The sequence below is a fragment of the Gambusia affinis genome, linkage group LG22 (genome assembly GCF_019740435.1).
Source record: "Gambusia affinis linkage group LG22, SWU_Gaff_1.0, whole genome shotgun sequence".
Classification (NCBI taxonomy): domain Eukaryota; kingdom Metazoa; phylum Chordata; class Actinopteri; order Cyprinodontiformes; family Poeciliidae; genus Gambusia; species Gambusia affinis.
The window spans coordinates 14,664,840-14,690,794 of record NC_057889.1 but is presented as its reverse complement, the minus strand read 5'-3'; the positions used below and the strand labels follow the sequence as shown (position 1 = coordinate 14,690,794).

General features: G+C 38.2%; 1 protein-coding gene across 1 annotated transcript in view; it reads right to left on the bottom strand.

Moving 5' to 3' along the window:
• The window catches only part of syndig1l (synapse differentiation inducing 1-like), a 32,775-nt gene extending 22,420 nt beyond the window's left edge, over window positions 1-10,355 (bottom strand). Inside the window, exons 1-2 of the mRNA XM_044106894.1 lie at window positions 9,753-10,355; window positions 1,937-2,597 (exon numbers count right to left, since the gene is read on the bottom strand). Of these exons, the coding sequence (XP_043962829.1) occupies window positions 1,937-2,461 (525 nt within the window). The 5' untranslated portion in view covers window positions 2,462-2,597; window positions 9,753-10,355. The remainder of the gene's footprint in view (window positions 1-1,936; window positions 2,598-9,752) is intronic.
• Between the last annotated feature and the right edge of the window lie 15,600 nt (window positions 10,356-25,955).

Sequence of the window (25,955 nt, the reverse complement as noted above, 5' to 3'; positions counted from 1 at the left end):
TTTACTTCACTCTTTACATCTCAAAGTGATCTGTTGATGTGCCTCAAAGAGAATGTGTGTGGAAAGAATAACAGCAATAAAACAATGTTGGTTTTTAGCAGCTAAATGTCAATGGGATCCCACAGATCAAACATGTCTTATGGGATGACGTTTGCATCTAAATCCACAAGTTTCAAGGAAAATGGAGAAACGGAGGAAATTCCAAAATGAAGAAATTATTTCCTCCTTTGCGTCTATACATCAAAGCCAGATGAAGAGTACTTTCTTTCCCCGGTGACTATTTTATGGTAAATATGTCTGATGTTTGCAACAATTATCCAGGTGGATTTCAGTAGCCACCTGTGTGCAAAGCCCAGTACAGGACACCAGTTGGCTTCTAGCTCCCTACTCTGCTTGTCTGGTTTATTAAATCCATGTGAGCACTTTTTGCAATTGGTTGTGCTGGCTGAGAGTGAAAATGCTGCAGCTAATTTTGTGGCAAGTACCCAATATTTCTGTTCTAGGAACACCTGTGATTTCATAATATCTAGCGATTGAGTTGCCAATATTGGGACCTGATTGCAAGCTCAGTGCATCAAAAGGGATTTACTCTCGGTAAAATGTCAGTCTTACAAAAGACCTGAATATAAAAGCATGTGAGCCGCAGAAATACAAGCGTTTTCTCTCATTTTCTGTCCTGACGTACATGACAATGGCTGGATGCTACGTGATGAATGCTTAAAAAGGGCTTTGTAAGTGCTGGATAAAAAAACAACAACCTGCATCTCAAATTCTGATAGATGTAACACACTTCTGTAGCGCTGCTTTAAGTCAAGCTTTTAGCTAACAATTTATTAGAAAGAGCTAAAATGCAGTTTCCGTGAGTATCTTTATTGTCTACGATATTTTCAAGGAGTCAACAAGAGACTGAAACAAAAGAAAGTGACCATAGATCCTGTTTAAAACAGGTGTTTTGCTAAGTTGTTGTGTACAGAAACAACACAAGTTTAAGGACACTTAGGAATCCGTTTTGGGGTGTCTGGCTTGAATTCGTGGGTCAAAGTTCAGTGGCTTAACGAATAAGATTAGATCTAACTGAAAAGGATCCTGAACTGAAAATGATTGGAGCCAAAAATGGATAAAAACAACACTCACTGATAAAAATACAAATTTTAAAGCAACGCTCTGTAGAAATATCACTGAGGTTGACTTTGGAGCAATTCAGCAAAGTCAATGCTCCTTAGATCTGAACAGTTTATGGATATGTGGCATCACACATAGCATGTTGGATTATTAGGAAATAAATATGGATGCAACACAAGCTGATGTGTGTGTATCAAACAAAAGATAAATCTGATATTTCACCTAGTCTGCCACTCTTATTCCGTCCTTGTCTGCATTTCATGAGGCGTCATATTTCAGTGATGTAAAATGCGAACATCTAGACTGAGTGGGCCTCAGAACACATCAGAACCATCTACAGTTCACAACCACTCATCATAGTGGCCAGTGGTCTAATTTGAAAAACAAAATCTGATTGTACAGTTCAGGCTAAGCAAAAGATCACTTGAGCAAAATAATTGGACTTGAGCCACTTTTGGTGTAAGTGTGAACATAACCTATATAAGCCCCCAAGAGGTCAAATATTGATTAGATGAATTGATCAGAAAGTAAATCAGAGTAGGTCAGATTCAGCAGATCCAAATATCAGCTTGCAGGATTTTCCTCAAACTTTCCTTCAGTTCTTCACTTTTAGACCCCCGTAAAATGCATTTCTCAAATCAGCAGCATATATTGAAACGTCGGATATGATGGAACAGGATCAAAGAATAAAATTAATTCATTGCTTTACATGCGTAGCTTCTTTTAGATGCGGATAAGCTGACCCATTACAGCAATTATAGGAGTGCGTTTGAATATTTTTGACGAAATCATGCCATCTTCGATCTGCTCTTACCTCATACTCCACATATTCCTCCTCCTCCACCTCGTAAGAAACGGTTTGAATCTTGACATGTTCGCCATCTTCAAGCAGCTTGGACTGAGGGTCCTCTGCGCCGGGCGTGTCCCCTCCCGCTGTGTTGGACACTTCCTTTGCCTTCTTTTCGGTAAAGGTGGTCTCACAGCACTCACTTTTGTATTCCTTAGCCTTGATGCTTCCGCTGTCCTCCTTGTACAAGATGAAGTTAGGCCTGTAGAAAGCCTCCACCGCCAGATGCAGAGAGGTGGCGTCCAGAAACTGCTGCGACTTCACCTTCCCATTGGTGCTGTAACTTCCTCCACTGACTACATTCCCATTATTTACCTTTCCTCCTCCTTCCCCGCCCTCACCTCCACCTGGACGTCCTCCTCCTCCTCCAGCAAAGTAGTTAATAATGTTTTCTTGGTATTGGTTATTGGGGAATTCTCCTCCGTAACCATTGACCATGTGCTTACTGTTTTTGTCCAGCAACGGGTTCTGCAGTTCGCTGAGGTTCTCCATTGGAACTAGGATCAAAATGCGAGAGAACGAACCTTCTCAGCAGCCGGACAGAGAAGGAAGAGTTGTGGGAGGAACAGGCTCCTTAGTGGTGGGTGTTAATGCCAGTAGACATTAATGGCATTAAGCACTCTGAGATCTGTAGAGGCAACAAACACAGACAGAGATGAGAGCTTTTACCTTCAGCAGAATTTTATTTGACATCTACTGGCAGGTAACATTTACTCCAACACATGCTCTCATCAGATCAAAGTTAAGAGCCGGGGCTCTCTCAGCAGCAGCAGCAACTTTTACAGCCTTCTGCTTGTCGAGAACTGGATGGTGCAGATGAATCCATTAGGACTAATTTGCATCCTTGCTCAAGTCACATTAGAAAACATTCACATGCAAAAGAGCAAAACAGCAGTAATATGCGACGAATTGTAAAGGTCTTCATATCCAGTGAGCATTTCCATATTTTCTTGTATTACAGCCACAAATGCTGGTGTGTTTCAATTGGATTTTATGTGATAGACATAACTGAAAGTGAAAATGATTTTTTTCTGCTTTGTTTTCTTTTACAAATAAAAACCTAAAGGTGTGGTCTATATGTTGTATTTACCTCCATTTGCTTTTATGAGTATAAATATAATCCACTGCCATGAAGTGCCTTCGTGCATCTGCAAGTCTTTTGGGGTGTTTCTCTGCAGGCTGTGCACATTAAGAGACTAACACTTTTGCAGAAATGGCTCAGACACAGCCAGACAGAATGACACATCTGAGAACATACATTTTCAGATCTTGATACAAGTCAAAATTGGATTTAGGCCTGGCTTTGCCTGGGTCGGTCTAACACATGACCATGCTTTGATCTAAAAAAACAAAAAAAAACAAAACAAAAAAAACCCACATTTTATTGTGGCTCTGGCTGTATGTTTATGGTTGCCATTCTGCTTGAAGGTTGATCTCAAGGCCTTTACCTCCTCTAAGAGTTTTCCTTTAAGACTGCTTTCCATTTCATCTCTAGTTATCTTTCTATGAACTATGATGCAAAGAAGGGCATCATGATGTTGCCACAACTATGTTTTACCTAAGGGGAATGTGTGCTTTGGAGAGCTTTAAACTTCTCCACAACTATTTACCGGACTTGTCTGGTGTATTCCTTAGCCTTCATGATGTTTGTTCTTAGTACAATTGTTTTTATACTGAGGTTGAATTACAAAAAGGTGTGCTCTACTAACACACTAGATGTCTTCCTAAGGCAATTGGTTGAGCTCAATTTTATGTAAGTGTATCAAAGAAAAGGGAAAAATCTCAAATAATTGGGAAAAGGTTTTTATATCGCTATTTTCCACTGTGTATGTAGGTTTTGTGAGCACATCAGATTATTGTCAAAATCAGTATCACCGTCTGATGTGTCAGTGGATGCCTCCTACATATCTTTTGCTCACAGGGAAGCTATTATTCCCATTTCTACTAATCAGTGTCTGATAGTTCTGCTTAAACAAGTATGACATCTTTAGAACAGAAGTTTATAATTGGTCTTTAATAAGTTAGAGATCGGCAAAGGTGCTCATTTTCATTGTTTATTAATTTTGTCATCAAATATCTGGCACTCAATTTAAAATTTAATACAGCTTTTTAATATATTTCCCAGTGACAAGGTTATGAAAAATATAATTGCAATAGCTATTTGGAGAAAATATTGGAGCGGTTCGCCTTGACTATATAGTATATGTGAACAACGCTAAAAATAAACTTTTAATGTCATGCGTAAGTGTAAGGCTTACGCCAGTCAGCATGTTTTTCAGAGCACAGGAAAGAAAAAAAAAATGTGCTGGATTAGTTCAGAAGTGCTCACTAGCCATCTTCCATCTGCAGCACTATGCACCTGCTCTGGAAAGGCATCCAAAAGCATCCAGGCTCAAATGTATATTTTTTGTCACACTACTTGTTTTCCCACCATCCCAGGATTTCTTCTCACCCCTTGACCTTCCTCTGAATAATTTCTAGGTTGCATGAGATTTCCAGAGATAGATTATTCAGCCTGATCACAGTCATATATGGCTGAATTACCAAATGTTTTAAGGTAATGCAGAAAAGAACAAGATTAGGAACAACAAGAAATGGCCTTCAGTTGATGGGATAAATACGATGGAGGGCTCAGTGATTAATTCCTTGTGTAGTTATTATCTTAAACATGATTATTGATTTGTATTTATAGTAAATAAAAAAGCAGCAGATTCACACTTGCATTTTTTTTTTCTATTTTCCATAGTCTCTTTAAATCAGCACCAAATCTTTCATCTCTGTCATAGCATTACACAGAGCTCCACACTTATAGTTTGAACCTCTGGCACTAAAGGAGTGTGTCCTAGACCTCTTCACTGCCAGCCACATACTGGAAGCTTCACATCTCGCCAAAACTATTTAGTTTACTCTATCTATTATTTTTCTTGAGCAGTAACATCCATTCATTGTCTACACCCACTTATCCATGCAGGGTCACAGGGTGGCGAGTTTCTATCAGACAGCCATGCAGATACAGTTCTAAAGGTATTGACTCATGGCGTTTCGGTACAAATGCACACTCCCTGTTTTAGATAATCATTTGTAGAAAAAACAACTTTGTATCCGTTTTCATTTTACAGCAATTACATGCTACATTGTGTTGATCTATCACATTAAGTTCCAATTAAAAACATTGAGGTTTGTGACCTCATTGCCTTCTTTGCTTTAATGACTTGTTATACTCTACAAATTCCTCTCTTTGCTTCCCCATATTTCTTCATAGGTGGATTCCCCCCCCACCCTTTTTTTATCCGCTTTTCTGAAAACACATTAATAAATCAACATCCCCAGACTCCCAGACATCCTAAAACTCTAGAAGCACTGGGCAGCTTACAATGTTTTCAGTGTTCCTCCCTGCTGGTCTTCCTGTGCCTCAATGTGCTGAGAATATGATTTTGATTAGACCATACACGGCTCCAGGGCCCATATGTGCAAGTGAATCTTAAATTTTAAGAATGAGGTTAATAGCACATTGTGCAGCGGATGAGCAGGTGTTTACATTACTTTCTGCTCTTCATGCTATATTTATGTAAGCATACAGGTCTCCTTGGCCTAGACATAGACCATGTTGTGGCGTTATATGTCTCTATTACAATAGAGCAACTGCACTGATTACCATAACATGTCTGCAACATCTATAAATAAAATCAGCTTCTGCTAAAATTATCACACCATTCACATTTCATACAAAAAATAAACTGTTGGCATGCATTTAATTATAAAACAGGATTTTTAAGGTTTTCAGTTAATCAACCCTATTTTGTAAGTGTGGGGGTGGATGCAGGGCTTATCTTGGCAGACATGCCCCTTGTGCTGTGTTAAACAAGTACCTGATCTTCAGTACATTTCGTTTTGGAGGAAACAGGGATAACACTTTATTTGACGAGGTTGTGAATAAGACTGTCATGACACCGTCATAAACATGACATAACAACCTGCCATGAACATGAGTAAGTCTTCATGAATATTTATGACTGTTGTCATAAAGTGTCATTTGGTAAAACATGACACTTTTAATACAAAGTTGATATTATTCAAAATGTCTTTGTTATGACAATTAGACATTAACCAAGAAATCATGATCTGACATAAATTTGTTATAAAAGTATCGCTGATTAAACTTTAGCTTTTATAACATAATTTTTAAACAATTTACCAGCCAGTAAATACCCAGAGACCCACAGTGCACAATAAGCACTATTCTTTTAAAACTACTAGTACATTTCATGTGTAGATATGCTAGATTTTTGCATTAGTCTATGTATATAACTTAAAACATTACATAAATGCCATACACAAAATTACAACTGCTATAATTAAAATGCTGTGCCCTTTCAGCAGCACTATGAAGAATTTGTTTTATTGTCCAAATGAACTGTGTAATATAAGCTTTTGATTTAATATTTATATGTGATCCCATAATAATCAGGGTTCTCTGACTACCAAAATATCAGAACAGTCTATGCTTAGTGGGGACAACAAACAATCCTGATTTAGTGGGTCTGCTTAAACTTAAAAGCAAATAAGCCAAGCCACTCTGACTTGGTTTTGAGAGCAAGATGCGGTTGTCATGTAAGTAACAGGAAAACGTGTTCTGCTTAATACTTTGCTGCTATAATATCTGAAAGACTAATACTCCAAATAAATGCTTTAAGCTGACAGCGGACTACTTTCATGTCATTACTTTGGGACACACGCAGGAATCTTTATGATTTTGCCATGCTACTTAATTTATTGAGGCTGTGTTGGTGGTTCAAGGTGGGCACTTTTTCTTTTCCTTCAAATGGGAATTAAAGAGTGAATAAGCTATTTTAGTGCAGGCTGAAAAATGTAGGACACCTTACAATCAGACAGCATGAAAGTCATAGAGGTAAAGAATTTGAATTTACATATGCAGGTGCATTTTGTTTGGAAACATTGATAACATGTGGCTTTGAATGACTTTACATCTGTATGTGAGGCTGGGTGCATTTTTTTTTGTGGGGGGGATAGAAGGAGTAACAAATAGATGCAGGGAGAGGGTGGGGGGGGTCGAGAGGGAGATCACAATTATATGTGATTCTCTGGTTGAGTGCATTTGGGCATATTGGCAGACAGCAGAGGCGGTGAGGAATAAAAAGCTGGGAGGTGCGGCTGAAAGCGAATGAGGCAGAGAAGCCGTTGTTGCAAGAAAAACAATTCGGCATGACTAAGATGGCCTTAGCGCAGGGCCTGGGTGCTGCAGTGCAACTGCATGAGAGAGAGGCGTCCAAAGGGGTCCAGCAACGGGGTCCAAAGATTAGCTAACCGCCTGTAAGCAACAAGGTGTGAATAGGGTAAGATTAAGTCCGTGGCAGCGCCAACATCTGAGTGCTGCAGCACAATTAGACTCCAGTCAGCAGAGCCTGCTTCCCTTTCTCAGCCTGCTGCCAATCAAGCTCTAACCTCTGACCCTGGAGAAACGGAAAGTGGGTATTATCAACAAGGCCTGGAGGCAAGCATCAGCGAGAGGCGGCAGAATACCAGTGCGCCTTATCTGTCTAATGTGTTTACTAGTACGTCGTGTCCACAGTTTTGCTGCCACATGTGGAGAACCACTTGCTGGGAACCACAACAACAGCTCCATCGCTATGTAATTTCATTTTAGAAGCAGTACATGGCATCGAATGTGCGCAAGAAGGGAGACGACACACACTTGCTTATGGCCACAAATTGGAATGATGCACAAGGTTGAAATGCTGAAACATCAGCATTAGCACATTATCAGTGATCCTTACACGCCACCTCAGCAGAGGAAAACCCACAGATTGATCTGGGGACAAACAAAAATGATTATGAGTAATGGGCTTCACTCGTGCTGACTGATTCCTTTTACAATCTATTACCACCAAAGGAGACTGAGTATAAAATAATCCACTTCAAATTAATCGGATGTCTATTTCTGCACAAACAGCCACAGATGAGGTCATGACTCTCTGCTGATCTCATGAACATAAAACTATTCATACATTTCACGGAACAGCTAGAGCCCTCTCTGGAGTCCTTGTGCCCAGTTGCACTCTTACCGCCGTGCTTTATGATGTTCACACTCCTGTGAGAGGACACAAGGTGTTCCTTGATGTGTAAATCCGCCGTCTCTGTCATGGGTGCTTGAATAATTCAGCGAGAAAGGTGTCACACTTCTGCATAGTTTGTTCTCTGTTGTTTGCTGTCGGTGAGGCAGAATGTGTCTGAGTTGTCTTCATTGCCTATTGATCGCAGACTTTAGGAGCAGATGACATGAGACCAGCGTTTAGACCAGGTTATTTGGAGTGTTGGATGGACGAATGGATATAGAATAAAGTCTTATTGTCTTGTTTACTCATGAAACTCAGATTGGGGGGACAGAAATCCCTGCAGGTGCTCAGGGGACAGGTTTCCCATTTGGAGACAAAAATGATAAATCTCACCAATGTCAGTCATTAAATATTAATAGTGAGAACTAGTCCTGTGTGGTGCCAAGTGCATGCCAACAGAGTCAGTTTCTCGCACTAACTAGAATCCTCTCAAGTCTGTTGTGGTCCTTCTTTCTTGTGCATTGTTTCCCTTCCACTCAACTTTCATTTACTGTGCTCACATAAAACCAAAATAATTCACACCATCTGTTAGACGTAAATTTAGAATTGCTTTCATTCAGACGAAAAGTTATTTTTTTATAGAAAATGAAATAGGCATCTCTCAAAAGATAAGACAGTAAAATGAGGAATAGATCTTGAAAAACATATTTTTCTGTATTTATTATTTGTTTATTTTCTTATGTAGAAAATGGCATTTCCAAAAGTAATTTACACCTTTCTCTGTAATAACCCTAATCTTTAGCTCCCTCCTCAATTTATCTATTGGCTTCACGTCAGCACGTATTTGCCAATTATTGGCCAATTCAAACCTGTTGCTACTGAAACAGTACCTCTGGACACATTTCATACTTTTTCCTTCCACTAAGCTTTCCATGAATATGCTTTGACGCAGCAATCTGGGAACACTCAGTTTTTCAAGCAATGATTTTAGGTGGCCTACCCTCTTTGAGGACAATATCAAAGACTGTAGAGATGAACATAAAGCCTTTCCAACAAAATATTTTTTATTGGTCTTATGGAACATTCTCATAATCTCAGAAACATAATTTTGTGTGTTTATTAGCTAAAAAACTAATGATTAAAATTGCTTAAAACATAAACGTTTGCATTATATCACTTTATGGATCCACAAAATAGTTGTACTTTTTTAAAATTAGAGTATAAAACATATAAAATGCAAATACTTTAAAGAGAGAACGTAATCGTTCACACAAAACCCCCCACAGCGTTCTTTGTTTCTGTTCCACCCTTTGATTTCTTCATTAAGTTAAAAATAAATCCTTTAACACTGTTTGACCAAGCAAGTGTTTTTACTCCAACCTCTACCCGATCTTATAAAGACATATCCTGATAATAGAGGACAGAAGTTGAGTCGCTGAAAAAACAACAGAGCAGGATTTTAGCTTCAGCAGTCGCAAGTGGGAACTGTGTGAGTTCTTTATCAACGTCCTCCTCCATCGCAAGGGACCCAGTGCATTGCGACAGATATGGCCCCTTAATGAAATTAATTACTTGGGGATGAACATGAGAAGGCAAAACTGTGCGTAAAAGAAGCGCGCTTTCTTCACATAAAGACACTCGCGATCAAATAAAAGCGCGCCTCTACACGCGTTTATAGCGAAAGAGATTGAAAATAACAAAATCCCTACCTTTGGGTCCTGGCGGCTCCAGATGTTGTCATGAGGATGGAAACATTCGCTTGTTTTTGCCCGTGCATTATGGCAGCGGAGCTGGCGTTGTCCTCCTCAGAAAGAGACATTTCTCGGACTTTATCATTTAAAGAAATAGCCCATCACTCCGGGCAAAACCGCTCTTCAGACTTCAGAAAGAGGGGGAAGAAAGAGCTCCTTCAGCAAAGATGAGGTGCTCTCCCCACAGTAAACCCGACCTCTCACTAGATATCTGTCTCTTCTGAAACTTAGAACGACCCTCGGAACAAAAAGAGGGAGAGGGAGACACGATTGATGGTGCGTGAAGGTTTAGAGACGCGGATAGGGAGATGAGGAGTGGAAGTGCGCGCAAGGCGAGTAGGAAACACAACACGTCCACCCCAGCCAGCCAGAAATTACTATAACCGAATTTACTATTAGCTATTGGTCATCAGCAAGCCATCTGCAATCTGAAGATCTGCTAAAAACCTGACTGCTCGAAATCAATGCAATCCACCGCTGCGGGAACAAGCAGACTGGGATGAAATAAGGAAGAAAAGTCCAAGCAAATCTAAGTTCATTAAAGTGACAGGTGATCAGAGTCGTGATTGGACTGGACTGTCATCTCTCCGTGGAAAGGCTTCAGGGCAGACAGCGAGCACCTTTTAAAAACAGCTGCGGCAATTATATAGAGAATGGATGAATGGACGTGAGGGGGCAGCTCTGTGTTTTTCTGTGACCCGTGATTTCATTATTTCAAATGTGTGAATCCAAGGACTTCAATCACGTTATTATTATTATTATTATTATTATTATTATTATTATTATTATTATTATTATTATTATTATTATTATTATTATTATTATTATTATTATTATTATTATTATACAATAAATCTACTTGGTGAAAGACCCTGAAAATAATTTCTTATTAATTATGTTTCATTTCTGTTTCTTGGGAACACCTTGCTAGTACTGCGTTGGACTCATTTTTTTTGCCATTAGTAAAGCCCTAATTCTTTACCGCACAGGTTCAACGAGGTGTCAAAAACATCTCTTCCAAACCTTGGGCTTCATTGACATGACAGGTTCACACAGTTGATGCAGATTTATCTGCTGCAAATCAAATTATTTTTGATTGTTTGTACTCTGTTGTACAAGTTGCCAGATTAAGATGATTTTAGGATTGTGACATGGTTTTTCCTGTTGGTCGTCAAAAAAGGGTGTACATGGTCAGTAATGCAGTTTGATGCTCAGTTTGAACTCCAGATAAACACAGAGGTTTGCTCATGGTATCATCACATCACTGCTGCTTTGAGTTGAAAGTAATCAGCTGAGGTGATTCTGAGATCTGGTCAAAATGCTTCCAAGGTTTTCCAGGGGTCCCATTGTGAGAATACTCCAGCCAGTGCCAACCCAGAACTTGCTAGATAGATTCTATATCCTGGGAATGTCTTTGGATACTCTGAAAGTTAAGTCAAGTCTGAGGTTTTTTCTTGCAGTAAAGAGGTTACAGATGTGAATCCTGGCTGGAGCCTTTTCAGGTGCGTTCCCTTAAGCTTCTTCTCCATGGACGTGGCTTTACCCGTTCCCCCCCCCCTAGCCTGCTATTGCCAGCTAGTGAATTATATGGCAGCAGGCTGCATTCATTGTTTGGATTTATGTCAATAGCAACTTCTCAAAAAGATTTTCAATCTGTGACAAAACTGTAGTAGTTGGCATCATGACAAGCTGCAAATCAATAATTTCATGGTCGAACTTTGAGGTCCAAACCTTTTCATCATACAGCGTTAACTGGACAGGACAACAAGCACAAATACACCAAGAGATTTTGGAGAAACTGGCTGCCTAAGGGTTTCTTGTGGTTTATATACTAAAAATATGCCTGTTTTTGTAGGTTGATTAGTCTCTCTAACTTGCTGTTTGGTGTCTTTTGTCCTGTGGGTGTCTTTGATGCTCTGTGATAGACTGCCGTCTGGTCCATGGTTTTATTCCATCTCTCACCTTTTGACCCACTTGAAATCCTGTAAGGATTAAGCAGGTGTAGAAGATGGATCCACGGACTTCATTAAAGCTGCAGGCACAGCCAGTAACACTGGCACCGTCCTAATCAGACAGCATTGTGTGTCCTTGTATTTGTATTCTAAAATACCATGTGGGTTGCTGGGAAAAGTGAAGCTATGTCACAGAATTGTGCAGGAAAAAAAAAAATCTCAGTGTAAGATTTAACACCTTAACTAATTAACAGATTAACACAAAGAGCAATTGCACCCATATGTTATATTATGCCAGGCGGCAAATTAGTATGCACTGAATCTGGATTCCAATCTAAAAAAATAGACCTTTCTATAAATGTGCAGCTGGGTCACAGATATATGAATCAATCAATTCATGCTTGTCTCTTTTACATTCCTAAAGAAAATGAGAACTTTATAAAAGTAAATGGACCTCAGAGTAAAGATGCACTGTAATTTACATCTGGACCTCTTACTTCAAATTACTTTGACCCGTAAGTGTAAAATCTCTAAGGTTCTTTGTATAGACATTTCTTTACTTTGATGTGTACTAGCCTCTTTTATGCATTTGACATTTAGACCTGCCCACTTTAGAGTAAAGAAGAATGAAAGGAAAAAAGTGGTGAAAAGGTCAAGATATCCACACCCCAGGAGAGTGTGGATCAAAATAGTCTAGATCATCACAGAGTTTGACCAAGGGATGGACAATAGGATGGGAAAAAAGAGGGCAAGCACAATGGAAGGTGGCTCTGACAGGCCGTGTAATAGCTTGAATGTTCTGAAACATTGATCATACCGCCATTTCAACGTTTCCTCAAACCACCTACTGTTCTTAAGACAGGCCTCCCAGGGTTTTTTTTTTTCTTTTCCTATCTGTATTTTTTTGTTCAAGCTCAGTGGAACAGCAATCATTCCTGACAAACAGATTCAGGTCCACTGGTCGGTTGCACTCTTGGCCTCATCAGACGCCCATCAATCATTGATAACTTTTCTTCCTTAGCTTCACTCCTCTCTTTTTGCACTTACAGTTTGATCAGTAGAAGGCTGTCATATTGTGAAGTTCAGCCGTATCCCTCCCTGCTTTTCAGAGGTGCTTGTCGCTTTCACAGCTACAGGCATGTCTCGCGATGCAGCAGAGCTGTAAGATCCAATTTGTTTGTTTTGAGATGACTCCAATTCCTTTTGCCACAGAACATTAGGGCTGCAAATGAATATCCCTGAGCTCAGTGGCTCACAGGTCTGTTTGGAGGCAGGAGGATGGCATGCCGGCATAATGGCAACAGCGTGGAGAGAATTCCTTAAGAACGGAGCTACGCTGGGCATATAAAAACCTCACTCTCGCCTCCAACCATTTTCTGGCTCTCCTCTTACGATGTCATTTGTCACCTTTACAGACCTTTTCACAAATGAGTCTAGAAGGCAGAGGGCTCATCGACGGCACCGTGCTCGATTCCAACCTCTACCTCTCTGTCACTCTCAGTCGACACTCACAGGGAGAAACAGAAAAGAATACAAATGAGCAGCAGTGTTTGAAGAGACAAAGCAAGGCCAACAAAACGTTAATGAATCTAGTGCTAATTATTGAATGCTTGCCTCATAATAATACATATTTAAATCTCATGTTTATGTAACACCTATTAACTTTTTGATGTCATAATAGAAATGTGGTTAAATTTGAGGCTAGAGTGCTGCTAGGGCTTAGTTAATTGAAAAAAATGGCCACACTTTCCAATTTTCCAATTAAAGAAATGTTGGTAGACGTTTCTGCAACACATTAAGCTTCCTCACTGATGATGCACTCTGGAAAATAGACTGTAGCTGCTCCATGTTTCACTTCAGTGACTTGCAGCAAAAAAAAAAAAAACAATCAAGATTTTGTCCCAAGTTGAACATTGCTCTCTTCTCAAGTAATCTTACAAACCCTTTGAGGATAGAAGGGAGCACAAAATAAAACCTTGCTGAAATGCTGCATAGTCTTTTAAACAACACGGGACATGGTGTTCACGTGTGGGGTTTTTTTGTGCTATTTTGTGCATGCATTTGGTCTCTGCCATGTTTAAGACTGTTATTTACAGTCTTAACTGTAAATAACAGTCTTATTTACTGTTCCAGCTCCTGAAACCTGCTATAGATCGTCTCTGTTTATATTAAACATAATGCAAACCAAAATCACATGCACCAATTACCCTGAGTTGTCTTCGGATCTGATTCTGCTCTTGCTGTTCCTACGCAAGAGCCTGTAGCCTGAAGAGCTTACCACTAAAAGTGAAAAGCAAAACGACAAAACAACAATAAATAAACGTTGAATCTATATTATGAAAACAGATTATTATGAAAACTTATATTCTCATAATACAGAAAACAAATCCTTCGGTACATTCACACAAGTGATCATGTACAACTCTCTGCTATTGCCTTCATTTTCAGTTTGATTAAAACATGTTGAAATTGCATTATTTGTGTCTATAGTGGATATTCTCAACCTCCACAGCAGCATACGTATGTTGCATAACTCTTAGCTTGCAAAGTAGTCGAACTAGTTGTCACAATATGTCAAGTGAAAGATTCTTTCCACGCTAGCGTTGCAAGAGAAGTTATTTTTTTCTAATGCAGATGAGAATTTGTGACTCAAGAGTCAGGAGCTCCAGGAGGTGTAGGAAGACTGAGCCGCAATTCCTACCACAATTCCTGTATTGTTTTCTTTAAAAAGACTCCTGGCAAAAGATCTCAGAGCAAAAGCAAAGTATCTGTTCTCATTTTTGGCTTTTGTTTAGATGAAATTTGAAAAGAGGGAGGATGTTAATAATATATGTTAAAAAAAAACATCCATAATTATAGTTCTGATTGGACTAACTCTGACTTGCAACTTTAACATGTAAACAAAAAAAAACATCTGGATCCATGTAACTGAGTTTATCACTATGAAGTAAGAGCTGATCTGAACTTCTGTGATAAGCTCTTGAGAGTGACCAAAAGCCAAAATAAACATATGTAAAAAAAATCTGCAAATGCAATCATTTTGTGAATAGTGGCTTGGCTCAACCTTTGGGAAGGCTTAGAGATTTGATAGGGGTTTAGAGTAATGATGCTGCTCCCCAGGAGCCGGATAAGTCAGTTGAAGTAGTTTAGAACAAGGAGGTCTGAGAGTCTCTCTCTTCACAGTAAAAACTAAAACCAATTTCAATGAGTAACATCACATGTTATCTCCAAAACTGTCTCTGTAAAAGCAGACTCTATTTTTTTTTTTCAGAACGAAGAATCACATTGTGTACTGTGTTGGATATTAAAGATAAGTGAACTTGTTACCAGTGGCTGCTGGGATTAAACACTTACCTGTCACCTAGGAAATGCTTTCATGTTGTTCAAAATTGCAATATATATCAAATTATATTGTACTGTATCATATTGTGATGCATTTTAGTTTACGTATGTTATATGAAGACTCATATTATGTGTATTTATTCCATTGTATCATATATTATTGAGTATTTTCACAGACTATATTGATATTTATTGAATAGTAACATTAAAAACTCAATTCACTAAGTGAAACATGTATGGAATAATTACACAAAGACTCATATTTTAAAGTTATTCATGATGTTTACAGCTAATGAAAACAGCATTTTACACTGGAGTTTCACGTCAGACCTATAAAAAAACATTTTCACTGTGGGCTTATTAAAAATATATGTTTAACACGTATACAAGGACTGTTATTTTTAAAAGTTACTTTTAATCTGACAAACTCATCAGAAAGTATATTCTAGTTTATCAAATCTGGCTGTTGAAATTCAATTGATTTTATTACTGCATGACTGTACACCAGGCAGTAATACACCATATTGTACCAAGTATAAGTTTGGTATAATTTTTGGTATAATATGGTGTTGTGCAATATAATATTGCATGCATTACAATACAAATCAACAAGGAAATTGTTTTTTTTTTTACGTTTGGCTATATCATTAGTATAAAAATATTAATAAAATGAGAAGCTTTGTTGAAGTAATTGAAAGACAAGTGTCCTGTTGTTGTTTTCTTTGAGCAGCAGAAATCAAATTCTGCTCTTTTAAGAGAATCCATGCAGTAAGCAGAGCATGCATGTTCAAGAGCTCATGAGAGCCCGTTCCTCTGAACTCCACGCTCAGAAGAGAGCATCTGAAAGTCCTCTGTTGTATTTTTAATTACTGAATTTATCCTTTGACATCTCTGCTGTTTAGCCTGTTGTCTTTTCTCTCCCGCTCAAACAAAATCCAATTCGTTTCTCGGGTTACTTTTTCCTCTGTGCGTGCTTTCATGGGATTTCACAATTAGCGGTGGAGTGGATCACAACAGTTTTTAAATGAAGCTTTGTGATCCCTCCCTTACATAAAACACAGAAGCAAAACAGTAACAAAAACAGAGGCCTGGAAATAATGAAGCTATAGAAGATGAACCGTGCTCTACGTTAAGCGTGCATCCGTCTGAAAGAACTTTGAAGGTCTTTCATCAATTTTCTTCTTGTTTGAATAAGAACAGTCATTGCAGATTATGGAAGAAAAACGCTGAGGCTGTCAAACCAGATGGTGCCTCTGAACACATCACTCCATGCAGCTATTTTCAATGCATCTGTGGCCACAATTTGATTTAGCTGGGATTTTTTAAATGGGCTTTCTTTCTCAATTCATAGGAAACGATTTAATATTTAATATCTGTAAGTACCAGCGACATTGGAGTTTATAGCATTCAGCAACCGCCTTTTCTGGGAATCAATCAAATTTACTTTCATTCATGAGAAGAATAATTTTGATTTAAAAAAATGAATTTTACACAGTTTCTCTTGAAACGAAACCATCTTTTTGAAAAACACAATATTACTAGCTGATTCAAACCAGATAAAGGTGCTTTTCTGGTGCATCTATAAAAATTAGAATTTACAAAACTCTAAAAAAGGAATAGTAGAAAAATCTCAAAGTACAAGAAGATACAGCACAGTGATGTTCCAAAAACATTTAAAGCATATCATTATTAAATCTAAGAAGTCATACATCTTACTGTAATCCAGTAAGATGGTCCAAACAAAAAGGTTCTCCAAGATTTCCAGGAGTACTTGAGATTGCAAGCAGTGAAATGCCAGTAGCTCATTTTCCTTTCCTTTTGCAACTATTACAAAAAAAGGAAGCCAAAAATTATCAATTCTCAAAACAGAGTTTTACCATAATAGACTGCTTTTTATTTTTCTATTAAAAAAGAAGCATGCCAAAGAAAACACCTAGCCTTCCAACATCAACTAAAATTTTGATCTCCTGACAGAACTGGCAGTGGTCAGTAAAATCAATTGTTAACAACAAGGGCTGACACAAAAAAATGAAGTTCAAGTTTGTATCTAGGCTTTAGTAAAAGCTTGTAAATGTAAAGTAAAGCTCATTGAGTGATTTTGGACACTGCAAAATGATTTCTAAAATATTTTCATCCAGCCTAACCGACTGTGGAGAACAACGCCGACAGAGGAAACGTTGCAGCTGCAAGCACTTCAACCTCGCATGTCTAAGCCAAAATGTGGCTCTGATCATCCAAAGGTCATGTTCATTCTCTGCATTCATGCAGAGAATGAAGCAAACTTAAAATGGTTTGAATCATTCTACATTCTGTTTGATGTTTTTCATTCGATCAATTTCCACACTCGTTCGACGCTCAAATTTTGCTGCTGTCGCTTACATGACACACCAGCACATCAGTCATGCAGCAGATTTGCAAATTCTTTGTCGGATACATTAAGCCCTGCACAACGTGCACAAACAAAAAAAAGGAGCACTTAATTTTGTGACGTTTAGAGAACTGGAGCTTGCTCGTTCAGTTTGCTCAAAAACCTTTTAGATTGGACCCATCGTCAGCCTCTCCACTTGCTAATCAGTCTTGGCAGTCATGGCAGATGATGTGGTTGTTTGAGAGGTCTTGTTTAAACAAATTCGAAGATTAAATCTGGCTTGTCCTGTCCATCCTAGTTCTTCTTAAGAGCAACTGACTTTTATGCTTTGTTGCCAAGTTACATGTAAACCTGGAATTGTTCTCAAAATATGGCCAGGTTTCTTTTTTCTTTGTCTTTTTTGCCACGTTGCAGAATTATGCAATGTCCACTGGAGAGGAAACGTAAATTAACATATCATGAAGCTGCTGGACATTAAAGGTGATGTCTTGGAGCCAGATGGATCTGTGGTAGAGCAGGTGCACCATATTCAGAGGCCGTTGTCCCTTGTTTGATTTCCGACCTTGGGTTGTTTGCTGCATGTCTTCCCCCTATCTCTTAACCCATGTTACTGTCAAGTTACTAATGAATAAAGCCCACTAGAATCACAAAAACCAAAGGAAGAAAATAAAAACACCAGCTCTCAAGAGTTCGTCATCGCCACTGGAGATAGAGATCCCGGAACCATACCTCTCTTTTTCCTCCTAGAGAAAGGGGAAAAAAGTTGATTCTCTCCAACAGGGAATCAACTTTTATTGGCCTGAATTTCATTCTGAGAATCTTTGTGACAAAAACTAACTTAATGTTGCCAGAATCCTGTGTGTGTCAGAAAACTCTACCAAAATACAACGCAACCCTTGACTGGCCAGCTGGCATACGAGTATTTAAAACATTACAAATACAGTAAACCTGGCAACATGGGATCAAAAATAAAGACATAAAGGTTGAGGCAAGACTTTTGCACTGTCAGAACACTAACTGTTGTCTTCTATTCAAATGTCAGCATATGCTTTAATTCCTTGTAGCGCTAAAGCACGAGAAGAAAAAGCCTTATTTTGTGCAGATCATAGTCTTGATGCTTCAGTCAGGCATTGAGGTATTCAACCATCCTATGTAAGGTGAGATAAGTGAGACTTATTCAATGTCTGAGAGCATATTACCTTCCTTTATTTCTAGATCACTGTGCTGTACAGGTCCTGATTTAAAACTGTAGCCGTTATATACCTAGAGGATAAATGTGCCGTCTAGGATGTGAATGACAGAGAAGCCTTTAATGATATAAATGCAGACAAAAAGTAGGTCAAGGCTGGCGAAGCCGTAAAGTCTGAAGATTTCTCTAGTGGGTCTGGTTGGTGTGTAAGTTTCCATGTGTCTATATATATAGCAATATATTAAATTCAGAAATTCTGTACAATTCCCCATGTATGAAACCAAAAGGCATTCTTACATCGAGGAAAAGGCGACATAAACGTGACATAGAGGAAACGCACTTTTATCTGTTTTTACCACACTACACTTCCTTTCATTTTGTGCTCAAAATCATTGATACATACATTAATATGTGAAAAAAAATACTAATAATAAAATTTAGATTTTATGTTAGAGAAAATATTTACAAAATATACTTGGCACACCATGCCTGACTGAGCAAGTGAAACAGATGCATTACAAACACAACCTGCTGCTCAGACAGTATTTTGCCTTCCTTGTTAATTTAGTAACTTGTTAAATTGCTTAATTTGACCTCTAATTATTAGTATTAGGTCTTTTTACCTTTTTCATTATAAACTATGATGATTATATAAACTTTCTATAAGATGGTTTGCACATCATCATTGGACGTGAATCTTTAATAACGGCAAACTGGATGTTGCTGTTCTTTATTGCCCAGCCAGCCTGCTGGGTCTGTGTCTATGTTTTGAAGATCCAGGATTGGATGAATGATTGGCAACTGTTTAATGAGGCCCTGCGTACCTTTGATTACCAGGTCTAATGAACAGCGTGTCAGTTGTACCCTGTTAGCAGATAATACTGTCCTGACTACCCTGGCTAATCAGTACAAGCAGCATGTCCAAATGCCAGTCAAAGGGCACACTTCATATTTCATGCAGCTCCCTGTGGAAAATATGAATAATCAATTCAGTTTTCATATATATATATATATATTTATATATATATATATATTCTTTCCTCTGGGGTGATGTCATCTTCCCTACGTGAGTAGTTAAACATACTTGAATGCACACTGTCAGGGCACGGGTTGCACGGACCGATGCCTTGTCAATTTTTATTGCGCTTCAGCGACCTCGCTGACCTCATGTTTTCACTTCTCCTGATGTGACACACAACTATGATGAGCAGGGGCTGAAAAACAAAGAGACTGCAGGTGATGAAAGGACTAGATTTAATACACTGGGCATGCTTCTCGGAAAACTGCAGTGCAGTCATGCAGTATTGGTAACCTCTGTTAAGAAATAGAATATTTTTAATTTCTTTTTCTTCAGCAAAAATCTATTTGTTTGAATGTGAATAGCTAACAACTCTGTCTTGTACTTTTATAATGTTAAATGTTTTGCATTTATTTACATGACAACAGATCAGTTCAATTCAGATCAATTCAGTTCATTTCAACTTAGTTCATTTCAATCTCAATCTCATTGTAATCTGTGGATGACAATGACAAATAAATCTTATCTTATCTTATCTTATCTTATCTTATCTTATCTTATCTTATCTTATCTTATCTTATCTTATATAAAATTCTAATAAAAAATGTATGTTTAGGATTTTTTTGCAAAGCAATGCAGTTACGTCCAGCATTTATCACTCACTCTGCTTCTTTAGTTTTTCATCTTAAAGTGAAGGATTACTTGTTGCTCATACTGGGTGAATTTTCCAACAGTTTCTTAAAATACCGAACTCTAATTAAGCAGGGAGAAAAACACATTGAAATTAAAAATCTTATTTTCAATGGTTTTAATGACTCAGTAGCAAACCTGAGCAAAAACCTATATTCCTACTGTTTTTTTTCCACATGAAAAGTGAAGGTTTATCCATACACAAGTCTGTGCAACTTTTGCAGACAGTTCTTGAAGTCACCTTGATTGTGGACGGACATCTGAGGAAATTTTGAATGAGTCAGAATTTACAACAAGGGGCTGCAGGAGGCATATTCACAGCTGAGTGCTAAAGGAAACAAGGGAGTCTAATCACCAGCCAAAAATAAGCTCTAACGGAGGCAAACACACACACACCTGGAGAGAGCAGAGAAAGAAAAAAGAAAAATAACTCTGATGAGTCAGGATCATTCTTTGCTGCTTCTCTTCCCCAAACCCTTTTTGGTTTATCCTCTTTTTTGGATTAACACATTGCTATCTCACAGGCCTTATCCAAACCCTACACACATTGTTCAATTCAATGCATGTTTCTGGCCTAAAAATAAGATTTTAATACAAGTTAGACACATACTGGACTGGTTAAAAAAAATGTACATGTTTGACATGAAAATGGAAGCATCTTAACACTCATCTAAGGTCACCAATTGGGGTGGAAGGACGAGAGCCTGGGTGTAAATTTTGGCAGGATAAAGGCTCTCTACTAAAAAGTAAGCACTAAAGATGGCCAGGATGCTGAAAGGATTGGGTTTTTTCAGAGAGAGAGAGAGACAGGAACGATTACAAGGATGCTAATGTTCCCTCAAAACATGAGGGGACCTTCGTACCACAAAACCAGGACAATTGAGCTGACTGAGCAGCAGGCCAAACTGCTTTCTTCATGCAACCTAAGTTAGCAGGTTATTTTACTTTTTGTAATTTTCTTTCTTTGTTTTTAATCATGTAGAACCACAACGCTGCTAACGTTTCTTCCAATGTTCGTTTCACTGGTAACGTGGCAAACTGTGTAGATTTGCAAGTGTGTCCTTATTATGTCTGCTGAAATGTATTTTTTGGCAGGAGCTTTGAGCTAAAACTGGTCTTACAGAAAGTAGATGTTTCCTGTTGGCACCTGGAGACCACATTATTACACCTTTCTTCAGTGTTCCCACAAAATTTGTCTTGCTTCGATCCCATTTTCTACATGGTTAAGAATGTAGGTCAAAATTTGATTTTAAAAGTATTTTTGATGTGCTTAACTTGTTCTTGTTCGTTTATATTTGATTTTTGGTGAAGAAATTGTACTGGCTTCAATTTACATTCCAGTTTTTCCCCCTTGCATTCATTACTGAACCTTCCTTTGGTTCAGTAATGGTGTCCACAGAAACATCAGAGTCTTGGCAAAAAGGTGATAAAAGCATTTTGACACAAACCAAACACAGTTAAAACTATAAGAACTTTGTTTTAAAGCGTTTAACTTGCTTTAAATATTTTGAGTAGCCTTTATCAAGCAACTCATAACAGCTGCAGGACTTCTTGCTCATTGCTCCTGACAGAACTGCTGAGAATAAATCAGGTTTGCAGGCTGACTTGTTCACACATTTTCAGCTCTGTCCACAAGTTTTCAATAAAATTGAAGAGAGTTTTTTGACAGCCACTTTATAACACTAACATTGTTGTCCTTAAGCCACATTACAACTACTTTAAGGGTATGATTAGAGTCATTTCCATTTTTAAAAACCATTTGCATAAGCTTTAATTTCCTTGCTAATGTTTTCAGATGATGCTTCAGTAATTCCACATAATGTTTTCTTTTTTTCCCCTTGAAAGCAACATTTCTTTTGTAATGTGCGCCAGTCTTTTCATTCAGTCTTTTTTTATGTTGCTTTTGGAGCATTGGTCTCTTCCTTCCAATTAGCCTTCTAGTGCATCCTGGTAGGACTTACTTTATTATGGATCATCACCCGCTCTCACCATTCAGACAGCAGCATCTTTTGCACATTTATCTTTTGAAGGTAGGATCTGTCTCCTTTCAGCATGGTGTAACGTTTGCATATTTTTCTGTGGTTCCATTATGATGCTGTCGGATAGAAAGTGTCTGTTCAATGGTCAATACTATTTTTGAAACTTCTCAATAAAATGTGTCACTTAAAATTTAGAAGACCAACATGAATTTGATAATCCAAAGTGAGCTAAAGCTGAAAAACTGCTGTTTGGCAATATTAGGTAGTCAAGTAGACTGCCTAATATCGAAGGAAAAAAGGTGAATAGAATGTGTGCCACATGGCTGGATATGGAACAAAGGTCTTACTTACCCTTTACAATTTAGCATACCTGTCCAGAGTGTGCCCCACATCTTACCAGGTGACTGCTGGTGATGGGAACCAGGTCCCTGTAAGGATAACAGTGTATAAAACATGAATGGATTGTGGAATAATCTTCTATGCAAGAAGATTAAATTTGAAAAGGTTGATAAGATGTGTCTTTGCCAGGGAGAATTTAAGTGAATTTCCAGATTCCACGTTTCTGAATTAATGTTATCTTTGAGAGAATTCAGTCAAAAGACAAAGATGTATAAACATTGCTTTTAACGTAGACAATATTCTTGTGAGTAATATGTTTCTTCATGAGAGTGGTATTTCTAGTTTGTTCTTCTGAAACAGGACTATTAATGAGATCAAACTTTCATGGGACATAACAACTAAATATAAAATCTAAAACATCATTCATGCAAAGTAAATAAATGTTTCCAGTTTTCCGACTTTTTTTCCAGCATGGCAGAGGCAAGGCATTGAGAGGCAGTGAGAATATTTTGAATGTATGCCATTTTTTACAGATGAAAATTGATTAATTCAGCAGCCAATCCCATTATTTTTGTCATGAGGGAGGATTATTCATCCATGCCGCTCCATTTGTATTCGATAACAGTCCGAGGTTATCAGCATTTCAGCAACACTTCGCCCCTGGTATGTTGTTGATAGTCGCAGAAATGTTGTGGAGCGCAGTGGTGCTGATGTTGTGTCTCACATGGCGTAGAGTGAGCTGATTTTCCTTTTCTTTTCTTCGTTTTTTTAGTTGGAGAGAAAAGAAAGTAGAGGAAAACAAAACAACAAGCTGGAAGCTATGTTACTTCTCAGAGTCAGTGGATTATTTTTCTTTATGTAGCAGTATGTTTTGTCCGAAAATAAAAAGATGTTGGCAATCCTGCTACGAGACCGTTTACCCTGGACAGGTCGCCAGTCTGTCGCAACCTGAGATTCAATCCCATAAAGAGTATTTGGAACCTCGCAGGTTTTCTTCTGTTTTAACTGCTCACACACACAAATGTTTCAAATATTCCTATAGGTGACATTTGTTTGACCTTTCATCATATCCATTCAAGTTTAAAATGAAAAACAGTCAAATCAGCTATTATTTATTTGTATGTCACCAAAATTATATAAAAATATTGTTTCCTCACAGGTCTAAAGGTTTTTAACAGTGTTATATATCCTGACATATATGAACAACAAAATGGACAATTTATGGGGCTTTTTCCTCACTCTGAACTTCATGATTTGTGAAGTAAACCATTTAAGCTGCTTGTTTCTCACATACTGCCACTGAGCAGCTGAACAGCATGGTTGTGTGTGGTTTGGGACTCTGTCTTTTCTGTTTCCATTGTAAAGGCGGCCCATACTTCCAACCCGTACTGCGACATTCCTGGACAACCTTCAGTTGTATGTCTATAGGATTATGGATACTGTACAGTTAGCGTCGCACAGCACAACACAATCCATTCACTGGGGGACAAAAAAAGTAACTACATGCAACTAGCATTAACAGCTAGTGCATCACTTTTGTTGTTACAGTATGATGGCATGCTAGGATTTGGGTTTAAGCCCGCCTGCCCAGAGAGAGTATATCTGGTTCTCATTTCTGATTACGCCAGACTATAAAATAGAGTACCACACAGACCGTGCCTTAGCGCTCACTGGAGATGAGTGGCTACTTCATTTACCTTATTTGCTCATGAAGAAAGGAGAAAAATATAACACCAATGAGGCTTACTGACACAATCACACACTTATGTGTTGTAGTACTCTGTAAATATGAGACGTTTTACCTAAGCAGTCCTTCAACATGATTGGTTTATGGATCATTAGGTTCCTCGCTTAAACCTCACTGCCACAGAGCTACCACTCCAATGAGATCAGGTGAGTATTAGAAAAACAGGACATAAAATATGTCAAAAGTTATTCTGTTCCTATAGCATCACATTTTACAACGTGAGTGAGAAGTATGCCAGAAAAATAAAAATATCAGTTTAGACCAGAGCTGCAATATTGGAGCTGCAAATGGCTCTGTGGACCTTCCAGAATGGGTCTTAGTAGCTTTGGTTAAAATTGATAAAGAACCAGGCAGTGAATTTAAATTAATAATGATTACAGTGTTTTTTGTTGGTGTTGTACACTTTGCTCCGTCTCAATGTTTGTTCTCTTTGAACCGGTCTGACTTTGAAATATGGTGATCTAGTGTCTGCGACTTCTCTTCCGTGGGCTGGAAGCTGAAAATGCTTCGGAATCTCTGCTGCGGACTCCTTCCAGAATCAACAGAAATCCAGCACCCAATTTGCTGCAAGCCCTTGCAACTCCACGTCTCATTTTACAAGACTTATCTTCAGCATCCTTCCTTGGCAAGACAGCTGACACCCTCTTTCTCTGCAGCACATTTCCTGTCTTGCAACACCCCCTGCTCTCCCCAAAAGCCATGGAAGGAGTAGTGCTGGCGATGGAAACAGCCCCAGGAAAAGGAAAACAGCAGTCAGAAGCTTTCTGTGGAATAACGAAGCATTTTTATAAAGTTTTAAAAGGAAGGCATAACTTCCCAAAATATCTTAAAAATGAAAAATCCCTTTGCAGCATTCCTGTCTTTGAAGATTAATCTTCCTTCCTGTTTTTTAATCTCAACCATCCCAGAAACAATAACGAAAATGTCCAAAATATCCCAGTTTTTTTATTTTTAAATAAAAATGTCATTCAATTGCCAATTAGAAACTTGTTCAGTTTATTAAGTTGTTCAGTTGACTAATTAGAATAATTCTTCCTCTCCTTTCAGGAAATGTGAGACGGCACATTAGTCACCGACAGCATAATGATGCAATCCCTTCACGAGGAAGATAAAAATCACTAGATACCAGATCCATGTCACTGTTAATAAGGCCGTGTGGCTCACCGCGATGTTAATCTAATCAGTGCTTTGGTTACGCAGTATTTGCTGTAAGACCAAAGTGGACAGATGAACAGATACTGTGTCTTGCAGTAGAACTGCAATTGTCTCTTTTTTTTCACATTTTGTGTGGCTATAACTTTTAGATTTCATGTGACAAAAGGGAAACATGTTTTTCAAAATGTTTTATAAATGAAAAAACAGAAAGCGTGGACCTTTTTGTGTGAGTCCTATTAAGTAGGTTTTTTTTTTTTCTCTGTTAGAGCTTTGAAAAAAACAATCAAAAAAAGAGAAACAAACACCAGGCAACATATTTTTTTTACTGCACTCTTTAGTAATACTGGATCTCAAGCTATATTTTTTCATATTTGTTAAACAT